General features: G+C 40.2%; 1 protein-coding gene across 4 annotated transcripts in view; it reads left to right on the top strand.

The window, feature by feature from the left end:
• The window catches only part of NETO1 (neuropilin and tolloid like 1), a 149,252-nt gene that overhangs the window by 121,623 nt on the left and 13,222 nt on the right, over nt 1-14,407 (top strand). For all 4 annotated transcript variants that reach the window (XR_009555671.1, XM_060244069.1, XM_060244070.1 and 1 more), the window contains one exon: nt 10,949-11,062. Coding sequence is in view for 3 of the 4 variants with exons in the window: in XM_060244069.1 (XP_060100052.1) it covers nt 10,949-11,062 (114 nt within the window). In the remaining variant the exon portion in view is untranslated. The remainder of the gene's footprint in view (nt 1-10,948; nt 11,063-14,407) is intronic.

The raw sequence follows: 14,407 nt of genomic DNA, 5'->3' as shown, positions 1-14,407 counted from the left end.
CCCATACATAATGGCAATAGATTGCTATAACGTTATTCAGTGGTAACACAGTTATAATATTCTGTGGTAACACAATGTTTCTAAAGTATATGTTTACATTTATAGATGTGTCTGCATGTAAACTACTGTTTGGATTTGTAAGTACTATTTGTATAGAGAAATGGCTGCTTTGCTATGTGTCTACAAATACATGTTGAATAGACAAGTGGGTTAATAGGTAAGTCTGGATGAAGAAGCTTTGGGTTACCCATGAGCCTCCACCTCATTCATTCCAGCTCTGACAAATATAATCACCTCTATCAAACACAATGGCAGTTAAGAGCACCTGCCAATATCACACATTAGCACCAGCAGAGTGTTTATGTATGATTAGCAATTTCTCCTCCATTTTATTCCTGTGTAATATACAAAGTGCAAAGGGGGGGGAGGTATAGTTTTGTTTTGGTGCAATACATGAGCTCCCCATGGATTTGTGACTTGTACACCACATACTGGAGAAAGTTCCCAGTTTTAATGTATCAAGCTATGTGCCTTACATGAATTGTGACAAAGTTGTCAAAGTTGAATTGTTGAATTGTCAAAGTTCTGCTCTCCTTATCTGGGCAACTCCAACCATTCTCTTATGTACAGACCTGTACTCTGATTACTCCTTGCTCTTTACCACCTAGATGTAGGGTTCCCAACCTCTAGATGGCACTCCAGGTAGGAAGATCAGTACCCCTGCACAAAATGGCAACTTTGGAGAATGGACTTTATGGCATTATATCCTGCCGAGGTCCTTCCCCTCCCCAAACCCTGCCCTCCCCAGGCTCCACCTTCCAAAGAAATCTCCAAGTATTTCCGAACCCAGAGCTGGCAACCTTACCTGCTCTTCCAAAAGACATGCCTTTCATAAGAGTTATACCCTTCCAAGCCCATTGACTTCAGTGGACCTAGAAGAGTATAACTCTGTTTAGGATTGCCCTAGTCATTGTAGCAATGTCTGCCTCTTGCTGGAAAGCCTGGGAGTCACTACAGTTTTCAGGCTCTAAACCGGCATCCAAATTCCCTGACTCCCAAAAGACTGTATTATGAAAGACTCTCTAAAAACACACCAGTTCCTTGGATACTCACCAGCTGTTCCCACACCATCAGTTTTCCTGCTAACTATAGGTTAGTGGCCAGGGTGATAGGATAATTGCCATTCAGTTCAGCTGCCCCAAATGCTGCATTGCAGAATAAGTGAAAAAAGCTCTAAGGCAACAGTCAATCTAGGCTGAGAGCCCCCAAAAGATCCTTCCTATCCCCCTTAGGCAACAAGCTAATCCTCCACTGCTAACACTGGGTGGAAGGGAAGGCTGATGCTGCCAGGCATAGAGGCAGAGAGAAAGGTCTGTCTTATTTATATATGGGGATGGCCCAAAAGGAGTTCCTGTGCTTCATTCCTCCTAAATGATAGAGACACACCTGACCCCCACTAGCACTCAACAAATAGAAAATAAATATTTGAAGCTAACAACTAAGAAAAAAAAACTGATTTTAACTAACATGTAAAAAAATCTGCCCCTGAATTATTCCCATAAATATTATACTCACCTTTCTGTGTTCTAGCAGTGATCTCCAGCCTGATTAATGACAAAACTATGCCTGCAGCTCTGCCAAAGAGCTTAACTTCTGAGCAGAAACCCATATATTTTTAACCTAAAAGGAATGTCTTAGATTCAAGGCATTGGGATCAGAGGAAATCCCTTTATTAGCACATCAGAGCAGACGCTCATTCTGTCACCTTTGACAGCTGGTTCACAGTATTCATTCTCTTGATACCTATAATTCTAGCAGTGTTTGACCTTTTTGCCAGGCAGAGAATTGCTTCAAGCACATTCTTTATCTGGTAACAATTTCTTCAGCTCGCAGGATGATCACCCAATAACTTCTGAAAAGTTTTCAGTGGGACTTCTATCTAATCTTACAGGTTTGCTATTGCTAAGAAAGGGTTAGCGCAAATTAAGGGACATGCTATTTCAACCCCCTAAATTCCTGTTTTGATTATGTGTTTCCTTCATGTGAATTTTTGCACCACTGTTGCACCATTTTAAATTTCCTTGCACTAAATTTGGTCTGTAAAATGTACCCATTTTTCACCTTCATGTATCAATAAATCAAAAGTTCTCATGATATGAATATTATGGATTGGATCCTATGTCATCCTTCTACTGAATTGAGTCCTATTACTATCTTCCACTAAGTCTTCTTTCAGCAGAGAAAGGTTCCTCCAATGAAGAAAGACTTCCTCTGATGAAAAGAAGTGTTTCTTTGTTGAAGGAAGTCTCTCTCTGTTGGAAAAAATTTCATAGTAAGTAACAATGGAAGTCATATGACATTATTTGTTTGTTTGTTTTCCATCCAAGGATTTTGTTTAAAGCAGGAAAGCACAGGAACCCAATTCCGGCTGAATTGGCATTAGGAGTGTGGCCTAATATGCAACTGAGCTCCTATACAGAACAATGGTGACATCAGGGGTGTGTGGCCTAATATGCAAATGAGTTTCTGTTGGGCTTCTTCTATTAAAAAAAGCTCTGATTTCATCTTTCTCCCAGTTGGGAATCCCAAATGTTTACACAGTTTCCTTTCGTCTATTTTTTCTTCACAACAGTCGTGTGAAGTATGTGACTGGAACAAGTTCACCCAGAAAGCTTCCATGGCAGAACAGCAAAACATGCCAACATTTCACATTCTTGATGATAAAGGATTGTCCTAAAATAATGCATCTCAAACAGGATGGTCAAGAAACAAAGGCAGCATGGTGTAGTGGTTCATAATAGCGAACTTGAATCTAAACTGGGTTTGATTCCCAGCTCCTCCATATGAAGCCTGCTGGGTGACTTTGGGTCAGTCACAGTTCTCTCAGAACTCTCTCAGCCCTACCTATCTCACAAGGTGTCTATTGTGGGGAGAGGAAGGGAAAGGCAATTGTAAGTCACTTTGAGACTCCATTATGTAGAGAAAAGTGGGGTATAAAAACCTACTCTTCTTCTTTAAAGAGTATTTCAAAGCCACTTGAGATGTGATTTGGATCTGGCACTAGATATGTGTGGGTGACATGTATCTTTTCATTCTTTTCTTTGTGAAATCTCAGGCAGAGAATTTGTTAATAATTCCTTTGCATAAAAAATACAGAAAGTTAAGAAATATAAATACTACAACTAAGCTCCTAACAGGAAGTGAGTGGAAGAAAAGTAAAGTAGTTTCCAGTTTCAAATGATGGCAACATGTAGAATAATATGCAAAGTGATGGCGTCATAGTGCTAGAAACTGTTTGATCTGCCTAGCATTACATTTATTTATTTTGATTTATATCCCGCCCTCCCCACCAAAGCAGGTTCAGTTTGGGCCAGTGTATTGAAAATATATGCTTGCATGCCTCATCCAAAGCAGTTCTTTGCTAGAACAACAGAGGCATCATTTACCATCATAAATTAAAAACGAGAATTCAGTATAAAAATAATTTGTATGTTCATACAAATGAAAATCTGTGAATGGATAAAGTTTCCGTTGTTTTTGTTTGGGCTGTATTCATGTCTATGTGCTGCCCAGATCAAGACAACCCAGAAGAGAACATATCGTCCACCTACCAGCTGTGCTTTCCACATGAAAATTGATTGCTTCCACTGTCTGCAAGTGTGGCACATCTTGACAATACCTGTCCCCAGGGCTTCTCAATTCTGGCCCCACCCCATTGGAAAAAAGCTCCTTGGGCAGATCTGTCACATCACTACACTGCAGACTTCCAGACATGCAGTTGAAACAATTTTGCTCTTGTGGGAATTTTATGAGTTCAAATGTCTTGTTTTAATATGCTGGCTATTTTTAAAAATTATTTATACTGTCTAGACTGCAAAAAAAAAAAAGAGTTTAACATTGCTTTGACTATGTTGGCACCCTGTTATTTCCCTTGGGCTTCTAGAAACACACATACGCACAAAGAGGATATAAATGCTTGCAAATAAAGCAAATAACTATCAGCCCATGTAGCACTGGCAATCGCCTTGCTTGTGCTCATCTACTCTTTGAATAGGACTCCTTTTTTCTAGTGTGATCCCAGTGAACTGAACCAAAGAGGTACTAGCATCTGGGAGAACCAATTTCAAATCCAGATTGTTATGAAGTTTGTTTGGTAGCCTTGTACCAGTCATCATTCTCTATCAACCTAGCCTACCTCACAAGATAGTTGTGATGATAAAATGCGAAAGGGGACCATGATGTACACCACCCTGAACTCCTTGGAGGAAGGGAGGAATATCAAATATCAAAGATAAAGTTAGGATAATGCCTTTGGTGGACTGTGTAAAGCTCAAGCTACTATACCCTTATGCAGTCTTGTAATATATAGTTACAAAAGGCAAATCTTGAAAGAACTTGTGCCGGGATAGAATTGCGTCCCCTCCAGATAGCCAGTTTAGTGCAGTGGTTAAGTGTGTGGACTCTTATCTGGGAGAACTAGGTTTGATTCCCCACTCCTCCATTTGTACCTGCTGGAATCGCCTTGGGTCAGCCATAGCTCTGAAAGAGGTTGTCCTTGAAAGGGCAGCTGCTCTGACAGTCCTCTCAGCCCCACCCACCTCACAGGGTGTCTGTTTGGGGGGAGGAAGATAAAGGAGATTGTGAGCTGCTCTGAGACTCTGAGATTCAGAGTGGAGGGCGGGATATAAATCCAATATCTTCTTCTTCTCCCCCCTGAAACCAAGGGGTCTCTTAAACCACTTGACTGTTAGGACTATTTACTTCTGCATGAGTTCAATGAATTCACGGATAAATCTTACAAATATCATTTTTGTTTTGTTACATTTGTTGTATTTTTGTAAACAAAGTTTGAATTAATGATTAACAATTATTGTAGTCCTGCATCGACAGCTGTATTGGCAAAATAGATTTTTTTTTAATTTTATTATTGGGGCTGGGTTGAATATAGCAGTGACTTCAGGAACGTGATGCCTTTGATCCTGATGATGATTTCCCCTAATGGAAAGGGAAGGCAATTTCCCTCAATTAACCCCCCCACACTGCAGATCTTTGATAAGGAATAACATTCCATTTGTAGACATTATAATCAGGATTCTGTCCATGTGACTGACTAGATTAGGCTTTGATATACTGAAAACAAAATTATGTGTTCCTTGTCAATTCAGAAATGATAGCATTGCAGTTTGTAAATTGAACGGGTTCCAGCATAGGTTGGAAATGTGTTTTTATTAATTTGGAATTTAACTGCATTAATTTGTGTTCTATAATATAACTCAGGTCCATGAAAGAATTTCTGCTGCACAGGGAACAAGATTAAAATTCAAAAGGACCTAGATAAATTAGAGCACTGGACTGAAAATGAAAAAAAAATAATTCAAAGACGACAAGTATAAATGACTGCACACTAGGAATAAAATGCATAAATGTATAAGCTCCAGCACCTCTAAAAACCCTCTTAAATGAGAACTCTACCTGGCACTGTTTAGGATGCTGTTTGTGTGTCTAGATCTGGCCATCAAGTTGCAGCGCAAATTGGAAAGAATAATAGTACAATTGCTGAAATTGGTATGGGTAATGAGCAAGGAAAGGATGAAAGCTCCAGATTTATTTATTTTGTAAAAAGGAAGTCTATGGTATGATGATGAGTTAGCCTGAGCTTTAAAAATAGAGTGCCCATGAAGAAATTCATTGGACACTTGTCCCTCCGTTCCAGATTTGCCCTTATTTTTTCTGTCTGTCGAAATCTGTCACCTAGTCTCCATCTCCCTATTCCAAAATCTATAGCAGAGAAGCAAAAGAAAGTACAAGAAAGTACAAGTTCTCTAGAGGCAAATGTGGTAACCAAAAGCTGTTCTCTTCTTCTGGTCTACTATTGAATTGCTTAGAAAGACATGAAAGTAGTATATAGATCAGGAATCTCCAACCTTTTTGAGACTCCCAAAATTGCTGCCACAGGAGGTGGAGCTGCTAACAAAATAGCTGCTGCAGCAGCTTAGCTTTAGTCACACGGTGAAGATCCACATGCTATGGTGGCAGCTGCTGCCAAAGCTACATTTTAAAAATCTGTGCAGCCAATAAAATCTCCAGTGGCCAATCAGAAGCTTTGCTAAACAAAATCTCCACTTTCTGAAAACACTTGGCAGGCACAAGGAGAGGTGTTGGCAGACACGATTGCACACATGGGCATCATGTTGGGGAACCTGATATAGATGTTTCTCCTGGTGAGTTACAGCCAAAGTAACATTATTGGCCCATTGGGTTCTATTTGATATATAAAGAAAATGAAAATGTAACTTTCAGTTTAATGAAACTACTTTATACAGAACCAGACCTTTCATCCATCAAGGTCAGCATCATCTACTCAGACTAGCAGTGACTTTCCAATGTCTCAGACAGAAGTCTTTCACATCACCTGCTGTCAGATGTTTTAACTGGAGATACTGGGAATCAAACCCATGACCTTCTACATTGCAAGCAGATGCTCTATCACTGAGCCACAGACCCTCCCAAATACCACTTTTAGCATACCTGTAATAATGTAATAATAATGTAATACTAATAATAATAGTAAGAGCCCTGTGGTGCAGAGTGTTAAAGCTGCAGTACTGCAGTCCTAAGCTCTGCTCACGACCTGAGTTCGATCCTCGGCGGTAGCTGGGTTTTCAGGTAGCCAGCTTGAGGTTGACTCAACCTTCCATCCTTCCGAGGCTGGTAAAATGAGTACCCAGCTTGCTGGTGGGACAGTGTAGATGACTGGGGAAGGCAACGACAAACCACACTGTAAAAAGTCTGCCTTGAAAACGTGAAAATGTCACCCCAGAGTCGGAAATGACTGGTACTTGCAGGGGACCTTTCCTTTCCTAATAATGATGATAATAATTTAAAAATTGAAATTATACATTATTTTGGAGCCTTTTGCAATTGAGAACATGGAAAATCCACAGAAACTCAGTGCTCATGAGAATACTTTAGCTTAAAGCAATAGAAACTCAGTGTTAATGAGAATACTTTAATTTAAAAAGCTGTACTTCTGAATCTGTCTAATAAAGGAACAATATTCTAATGCTCATCATGCAGAAAATGCCTGTAACATGCCACTTCAGTCTCCTTTCCTCCCTCATGGACAGAGACATTCTTCCATATCTTGATTGTATAAATTGTAACACTGTGCACAAGGAAAATGCTGCTGCTTTACTTTCAATGGCATGATCTGATTAATTCCTACCCAAAGAGTTAAGTCACATTTTCCAGATCTTTTAGAGTTAGTTTGCCACCTTGTGTCCAATGTTTGCAACAGGAGAACATAAGAATTGTTTACTAGATCACACTATATGAGTTCATCAGATCTATGAATTCAATACAGTGCAGCAAAATGGCCCTGCAAAGCTCATGCCAGATAGTCATCCCTTAGGGTTTGCCCAAAACATCTGGCAGGAATGCTACATCTGAACTGAAACTGCTGTGTCCTTTACCCATGTGAATTTAAGCATTTCTGTTCTAGTGGATTCCCCCCCCCCCCCCAAATTGCCTCCAATGGAGTCTTCATCCAATGACAGATTCTTTCCTAGGAGAAAGAACCACAGAATCCAATGTATTGGTTTTTTCTTGGTCTTTAATAAATTGGTGTTACTTAATTCACCCCTTACTCAAAATAGCATCAATAATACCACCTTGGTGGTACTCCTTTGTTTGAATTAATTGATCATCTGACACTTGGTTCTGCAGCCCCTTGTGGCCTTTTAAGTTCTGCAGGTGCATTATAGGTTTTGTCCATAGTGCTCAGATTCACTGTTTCTATTTGCTGTGCTTCATTTTTCACTGCCAATGTCGACTAACTGATATCTTCTTTCTACAAGTTTCTTGATTTCACCTTTTCATCAATGTAAACCACATTGCAGACTTTGGCTATTTCTGTTTCTGGGTTGAGGATTCTTTATTAGGATGGGTATGAACTAAAATCCATGATGTGTTCTGGCTTGTTCATGGTTTGCAAAATAAAGTTCATGGCAGGTCAACTGGCACAAACTTTCAAGCAGTTTGTGGAGGTTTGTGCCAGTTTGTGAATGGAAGTCTTTCCAGACAGACTGTGTCTGCTCAAACAGATTGTTTACCAAACTTCAAAGCAATGGGGTGGAATTCTCCAGCCCTGTCTGTTTCAATCTGGTCTAGTTGGTTTCAAGAGGTTTTCTCCCCCTTCACCAGAGTTCATTTGTGCTGCCTTCCCATTTTCTTGCACAGAGCTTGCATTCTTGCATGGATTTGCTGTGACTCTGTACACTGAACTGGTTGTGCTGGGCTTGGAAAAATGCCCCCCTTCAGTCTGCACTTCAGGGATTCTCTGGTTTGACATTAGTCCTGTTTTACTTGCATAGCTACTGTGGCACTGAGTTCTGCTGGGCACTAGTATATTGCACTGGTTCTCCTGGGCCTGCAATTCTTCCCCCTTGCTTGGAGTGTGATTCTGTCCTGTTGAGCTGGCATTGCTGCAATAGCAATGGATTCTGCTAGGCACTCTTTCATTGCACAGGTATTGCTGGGTGCTCTGTACATTGCATTGGTTTTGCTAGGTTTGTAAAATGACCCCCGCTTCTGTTTTACTGCAGAGATTCTCTGGCTTGACCTGAGTTCTGTTGGGTTTGCTCTGTCACAGTGGCACTAGGTATGCTGGGAACATTGTACTGGTTCTGTTGGGCTTGCAAAAATGCCCCCTCCCACCTTTGGTTTCTACTGCAAGATAATCTTGGATTTTGATTCTGTTCTACTGGGCTTCTATTGCCCTTGTCTTTCTTTTCTTTTCTTTTGCTCCCCCCCCCTTCAGTGTAACAAATGGAGGATGAAGGTAACTTCTTTGGGGTGGCATAACTCAGGCCCCATTGATTCAATCCTCACCAAACTTGGCAGAAAGTCAGCCAGAGATCCTCTGCAAGTTTGGTGTCTCTAGCATGTAGGGGTGTGTGTGTCAGGGGGGAGGGTTACTATATCTTGAATCTCACAAATTGAGCCAGTTTGTTTAGCCCCTAAAAGTTCATGATGGATCATGGTCTGCAAACCAGGCATGCAATGAGCCATGAACCGAACCACATTTTCCTAGTTTGTGCCCATCTCTATTCGGTATCCTTTGCATCCCAGTGCATAGCCTACAGAAAATGCTGCCTTCTGCTCTAAGATCTATCTTGATATATTTTTCTTTAGGAATGTAAGTGTAGGCCTTGATTCAAACACCTTTTGATTACTCGGGCTGGGTTTGTGCCCATACCACAGTTCAAATGGTATAGTACTGGCACCTTTAGTAGGTAATCTTTTTTGCAGTAGATAGTAGTGTTGATTGCTTCTCCCCAATACTTGTCATGTAGCTCTGTCACAAGGAACATGCATCTGTAGTCTTTGGTGAGAGAGCAATTTTTCCTTTCTACTATTCCTTTCCGCTCTGGAGTGTATGGGACTGTATGCTGATTGAGAAAGTGCTGTCCTAATTATCCTAATTGTCTTCTGTTCTGTTTGAGCAGTTTATCCTTCTCTTAGGATAGTATAACACTCCCCCCTAAGCCCCCCCCCTAAGACTAAAACTCTACATGAAAGGATTCCAAACTCTGTATCAAGAAAAGCTGAATTCTGCAACTTATATTAGTGATGTACATTAAGCAAACTTACATAAATTTGCTTCTTTTGTGTCTCATTTCATGCTTATTCTTGACATAGGGACTCTTTCTCCTTTTGTGTTTACTATGGCTTTCACCTCCATCACTTCAAAAACCTGCTTCCATATTCACTCGCACACTCACCCCATATTCACTCGCATACTCACCTCTCATTGGATTTCGAAATTCCTTCCACATCGTTTCCCCAGCATTCTGCTGTCACTCCACTGTATCTCTGTAGTTTCCAAGAGTGGTTTTTCAGAGCAGTATTTTCCCCTCCTCCTCTTAATTTACTTCCAGTCCTGTAAAAGTAGAAACATTTCCTTGGATTTTTCACCTCCTCCGCCCCTCCCAGCAGGCTAATTGGTCTGTTCTTATTGGTCAGTTTCACACTAGGCATGTTTTTTGAAATAGGAGATCAGGTAAGGTATTTGCCTTTGTCTGACTCATTTGCAAGAACATCAGGTTAGCTTGGTTGGTTAAGATGCTGAGCTATTTCATGCAAGTTTGATACTTCTTTGGGACAATTTTGTATATGGGGAAAAAAGGTTTCCTTTTAAATTGACTCTGACCACAAACTTTTCAAACATGAGAATAATGATGTGGAATCTACTTTGACCTTTTATTATCTCATTTCTAAATAACAATGGGGAGAACTCAGGCTGCAAAACAAAGCACTGATGTCTCCACCTCCCCCCCTCACTAAATTCTTAAAGCAGTGTCTGTAGGTGTTTTTTTTCCTCCAGCAAACTTCTTGACTACTGATAAGGGGGAGGGGACAGTAATGGCGATCTTACAGTAAATTCAGCTTGAAGAATCTCCTATTTCAAAAGGCACACCCAGTGTGAAACTAACCAATCAGGAGAAACCAATCCCAGAACATTATCCAGGCTTTCTCATCGGCGTGTAGAATATATACACCACAATTCTCAATAGGAATTAGAGAGAGAGAGAAAGTTGTAGAATATAGGCCAGCATTTGAAGTAAACCCCTACTGGCTTAACTTCAGTGAAAATTAGAAGTAAGCTGTGTATGCAGAATGGAACAGGGAAAAGCAAGAACTGCATTATGGAGTTCAGCCCAAAATCCTTTTCAGTCCTTTCTGTTTTTTTGAGATTTCACCAGTATCATGTAAATACTTTTAACCTTGTTTTCATACAGTTTATATACATTAAAGAAAGTTGCAAAATTCAACTGACTTTGCATGAATGTGCATTAAATTGTTGTTGTTGTTATTATTATTTTCTGTTGGTAAGGTAAAAATACACTGCTTAATGTCACTAATGAATGTTATTGTTTGCTTTTTTCAGCTCCCTGTGAAGCCAACACATTCTTTTGCCATAGTAATATGTGTATTAATAATACATTGGTCTGCAATGGACTCCAGAACTGTGTTTATCCATGGGATGAAAACCACTGCAAAGGTAATGCACAGACATGCAGAACAGAAATTGCACATCATTGTTTTCTGGACATAGAAACCTGATTATCTTCGGTATCAAATAAGAACCAATTAGATAGAACTGTGATGCATTTCCATTTTAAAATACGTTTTAACTGGCTGGATATGTTTTCTTTACCTGTGATTTCCTATCGTGTTATGTGATTATTTAAATGTATTTTCAATTTCAATGCACTATGTGCTCAAGAGTCAGAGAAGGTCATAATTTTGTTTTAAAAAATAACATTAAATAAAAATCCAAAATCAATAACAAAAGTATTCCCTTTCTTGAAAAAAACATTGGTTACCTAAAGCATAAAGGCATGATTATGCTTCTGCCATGTGTTCCAATCGTTGGACTTTTATGAATGGATGTAGAAGAGCTCCTGGTGCCCACAGATTGATTATCCATTATACCTTAAGGCAGGGATGGGGAACCTTTTTTCTGTCAAGGGCTATTTGGATATTTCTAACAACATTCGCACTCCATACAAAATTATCAGCTTAAAAATAGTGCTCTGCTGAGGGAGAATGATTCAGGCCTGCAAAATTAATGCAAATAATTGTTTTTCTATTTGAAGTCATGTGGGGAGAGCCTAATTTGGCATGTACCCCCCCACACCCCACCGCCCTAGACAAATGCTTAGGTCCAGGGCCTTTTTTGGTAGAAAAAGCCCAGCAGAAACACATTAGCATATTAGACCACATCCCCTAATATTAGCATATTAGGTCACACATTCATTAGCATATTAGGCCACACCATCTGAGATAAGCAAGTGCAAGTACTGGTGGTAGCTGTGTAACAAAGGAAAATAAAGAAAGGGGGAAAGAAAGGGGAAGAAAGGGACATAAATGGGGGAAGAAATGGAAAGAAAGGAAACTAAAGGGGAGAAGAAAGGAAAATAACTAAATGTGGGAAAGAAAGAGAAATAAAGAAATGGGGGGGATAAATAAAGAAAGGTTGGGAGGAAACTGAAATAAATGGAAATAAAGAAATGGGGAAAAGAAAGAGTAATAAAGGAAAATAAAGAAGGGGAGGAAAGGAAAATAAAGAAAGGGGAATTAAGGGAAACAAAGAAATGGGGAGAAGAAATAGAAAGAAAGGGAAATAAAGAAATGAGGAGGAAACTTACCTGAACGGTGACAGTGACTTTTCCAGGCCCCGCAGTGATCCTGACCTGCTAGCCAGGCCCCAGGGAGGTTGCCACCCAGCACAGCTGGGCCCCATGATACCTGCCGGCCAGCTGGCCCCCGGGGAGGCTGCTACATAGTGTGGCTGCACCTCATGATTGTCACCAGCCAGCCAGGCCCCAGGGAGGCCACCATGTGGCTCAGCTCGGCCCAAAAAACCCCGAGGGCCAGACCATGGTCTCAAGGGCCATAAACAGCCCTCGGGACAGACATTCCCCACCCCTGCCTTAAGGGGACCAGTCTCCAAGGATATAACGGAGTGTCCAGTTGACACTCAACCCCTTTTTGATAACCCTGAAGAATCCTCTGCCCCCAGCTGGGGATTGGCAACCCTATTAGTCACACAGATAAAATCACCCTTCATTTCATGTTAAGAGGAATTTGCAGATAACAGGCTTATTCCTTTGATGGTCAGCTGATGGAAACATAAACCAAATAATAACTAAATGTGGGAAAGTTTGATTAAAGTCTAATTCTCCATTTATGCTTTTATTGCCTCAGGACATAATGACAGCATTTCTTATATTAAATCTAAGTATAATCTTCCCACATTTGAAATATAAAAGGATAAAAACCAGAAGCCAAGCAAATGTTGGCAAGACTGAGGGGAATAACCACCTTCAAGCTACTCAAGTGTTGAACTGACAATAAGTTAAATGAAGGAGAAGAAATAAATTTGCAGTTCAAAAACCAAACACATGAAATTTATTAAAAGGAATAGCAGTCTTCCAAGAATAAAATCATGGTTTCCCTTTTACTTTGTCATAAGCACAAGCAGTTCTTCTGTCCTGTGATTGTTTGAATGGCTATGATGGTTCATTCATAAATTCAGTAGTTCTCCACCCCTCCAATTCCAGTGTTCCCTTTTCCAATTTCTACTTCAGAGAGACATTTGCCAATTCAGACATGTGAGCAGGTTAACTACCTAACTTCATCTTTTGGCTGTGGTACTGAGGATGTTTCCAGATCTTCATGAATCACTGGAAAACTCTGAAACTAATGTACAACCACAGCATCAATGGCCTGCAGCATTTCAAATATCATGTTGATCACGAGGAAAAGAACTAGCCAACAAGGCAGAGGCTATCAATATATCTTTTAAATGAAAAACTGCATGTCTTAAACAGCTGTGTCTCTGAGAGATATCAAGCTAAATTTTAGATGAAACATATTCACAGCTTGCCATATAATGTTCTATAATGTTCTGTCAGTGAAGAGCTTGTTCCTGATGAATACCAATTTACTTCCTCTGTAATCAAAAAGCATAATATTAAGTATCCTACCCACATTATTTCCTTTTCCCCTCCTCCTGGCAACCCCCATATATTCTCCCTTTCCTTGCTTCATTCTCTCCTTAGCCATTCATCAGTCTTTTATCTGCTTCCCATCTTCAGGTATATATAATTTATTTTCATCATTTATACCCCACCTTTCTTCACAGTGTGAACATTATAAAATCATCAGAAAACTAAGAGTAAAATATACATCTATGAAAAATGCAGACCTATAATATCCCCAATGGTATTTTGCCCAGTTTTAAGGCTCTCTAGGGCTACCTAGACCCTGAAATTCTGTACTCCTCCTTCTGTCCTCTTAGTAGACCTGCCTCTCTTCTGAAATGGCTGTGATGGTTCATCCATGCCATCATTATACAGATGAATGTTTGTAATCACACTGCAATAGGAGGCCCAGGTCTACCAACAATTACTCCTGTTCCCTGCCGTACCTCAAAGGATGGTGAGGGAAATGTGGAGGGAGGGAGCACTGGTATTGTCCTGGTATGTGACAGAACTTCTGATACAAAACTGGAAGTGATGTCATGATGTTGTGGTGATGCTTCAGAATTCACTCAAAATGCCACAGGGTTTTTGGCAAATCTTATAGGAGTACCTAAATGTTGTGTCATCATTTCCAGTTTTGTACTAGAATTAACATTACACTCTGATGCAATGCCAGAGAGCTTGTCCCCCTCCCCAATTCCTCCCATCCTTCTAATTTCAAGATACGCTTTAGGAGGTTTTGGAGGTTCAGGGTTGTATAGAATAGATCCTGTGCAAACTTTGAGAGCATGTAGGGAGTCATCCAGGGGAGGTCCACTGTGAGTTTGGTGTCTCTAGTTTGCACATGATCTGTTGAC

Source organism: Heteronotia binoei, chromosome 7 (genome assembly GCF_032191835.1).
Source record: "Heteronotia binoei isolate CCM8104 ecotype False Entrance Well chromosome 7, APGP_CSIRO_Hbin_v1, whole genome shotgun sequence".
In the NCBI taxonomy this organism is placed as follows: domain Eukaryota; kingdom Metazoa; phylum Chordata; class Lepidosauria; order Squamata; family Gekkonidae; genus Heteronotia; species Heteronotia binoei.
This window is presented reverse-complemented; position numbering and strand designations above follow the sequence as displayed.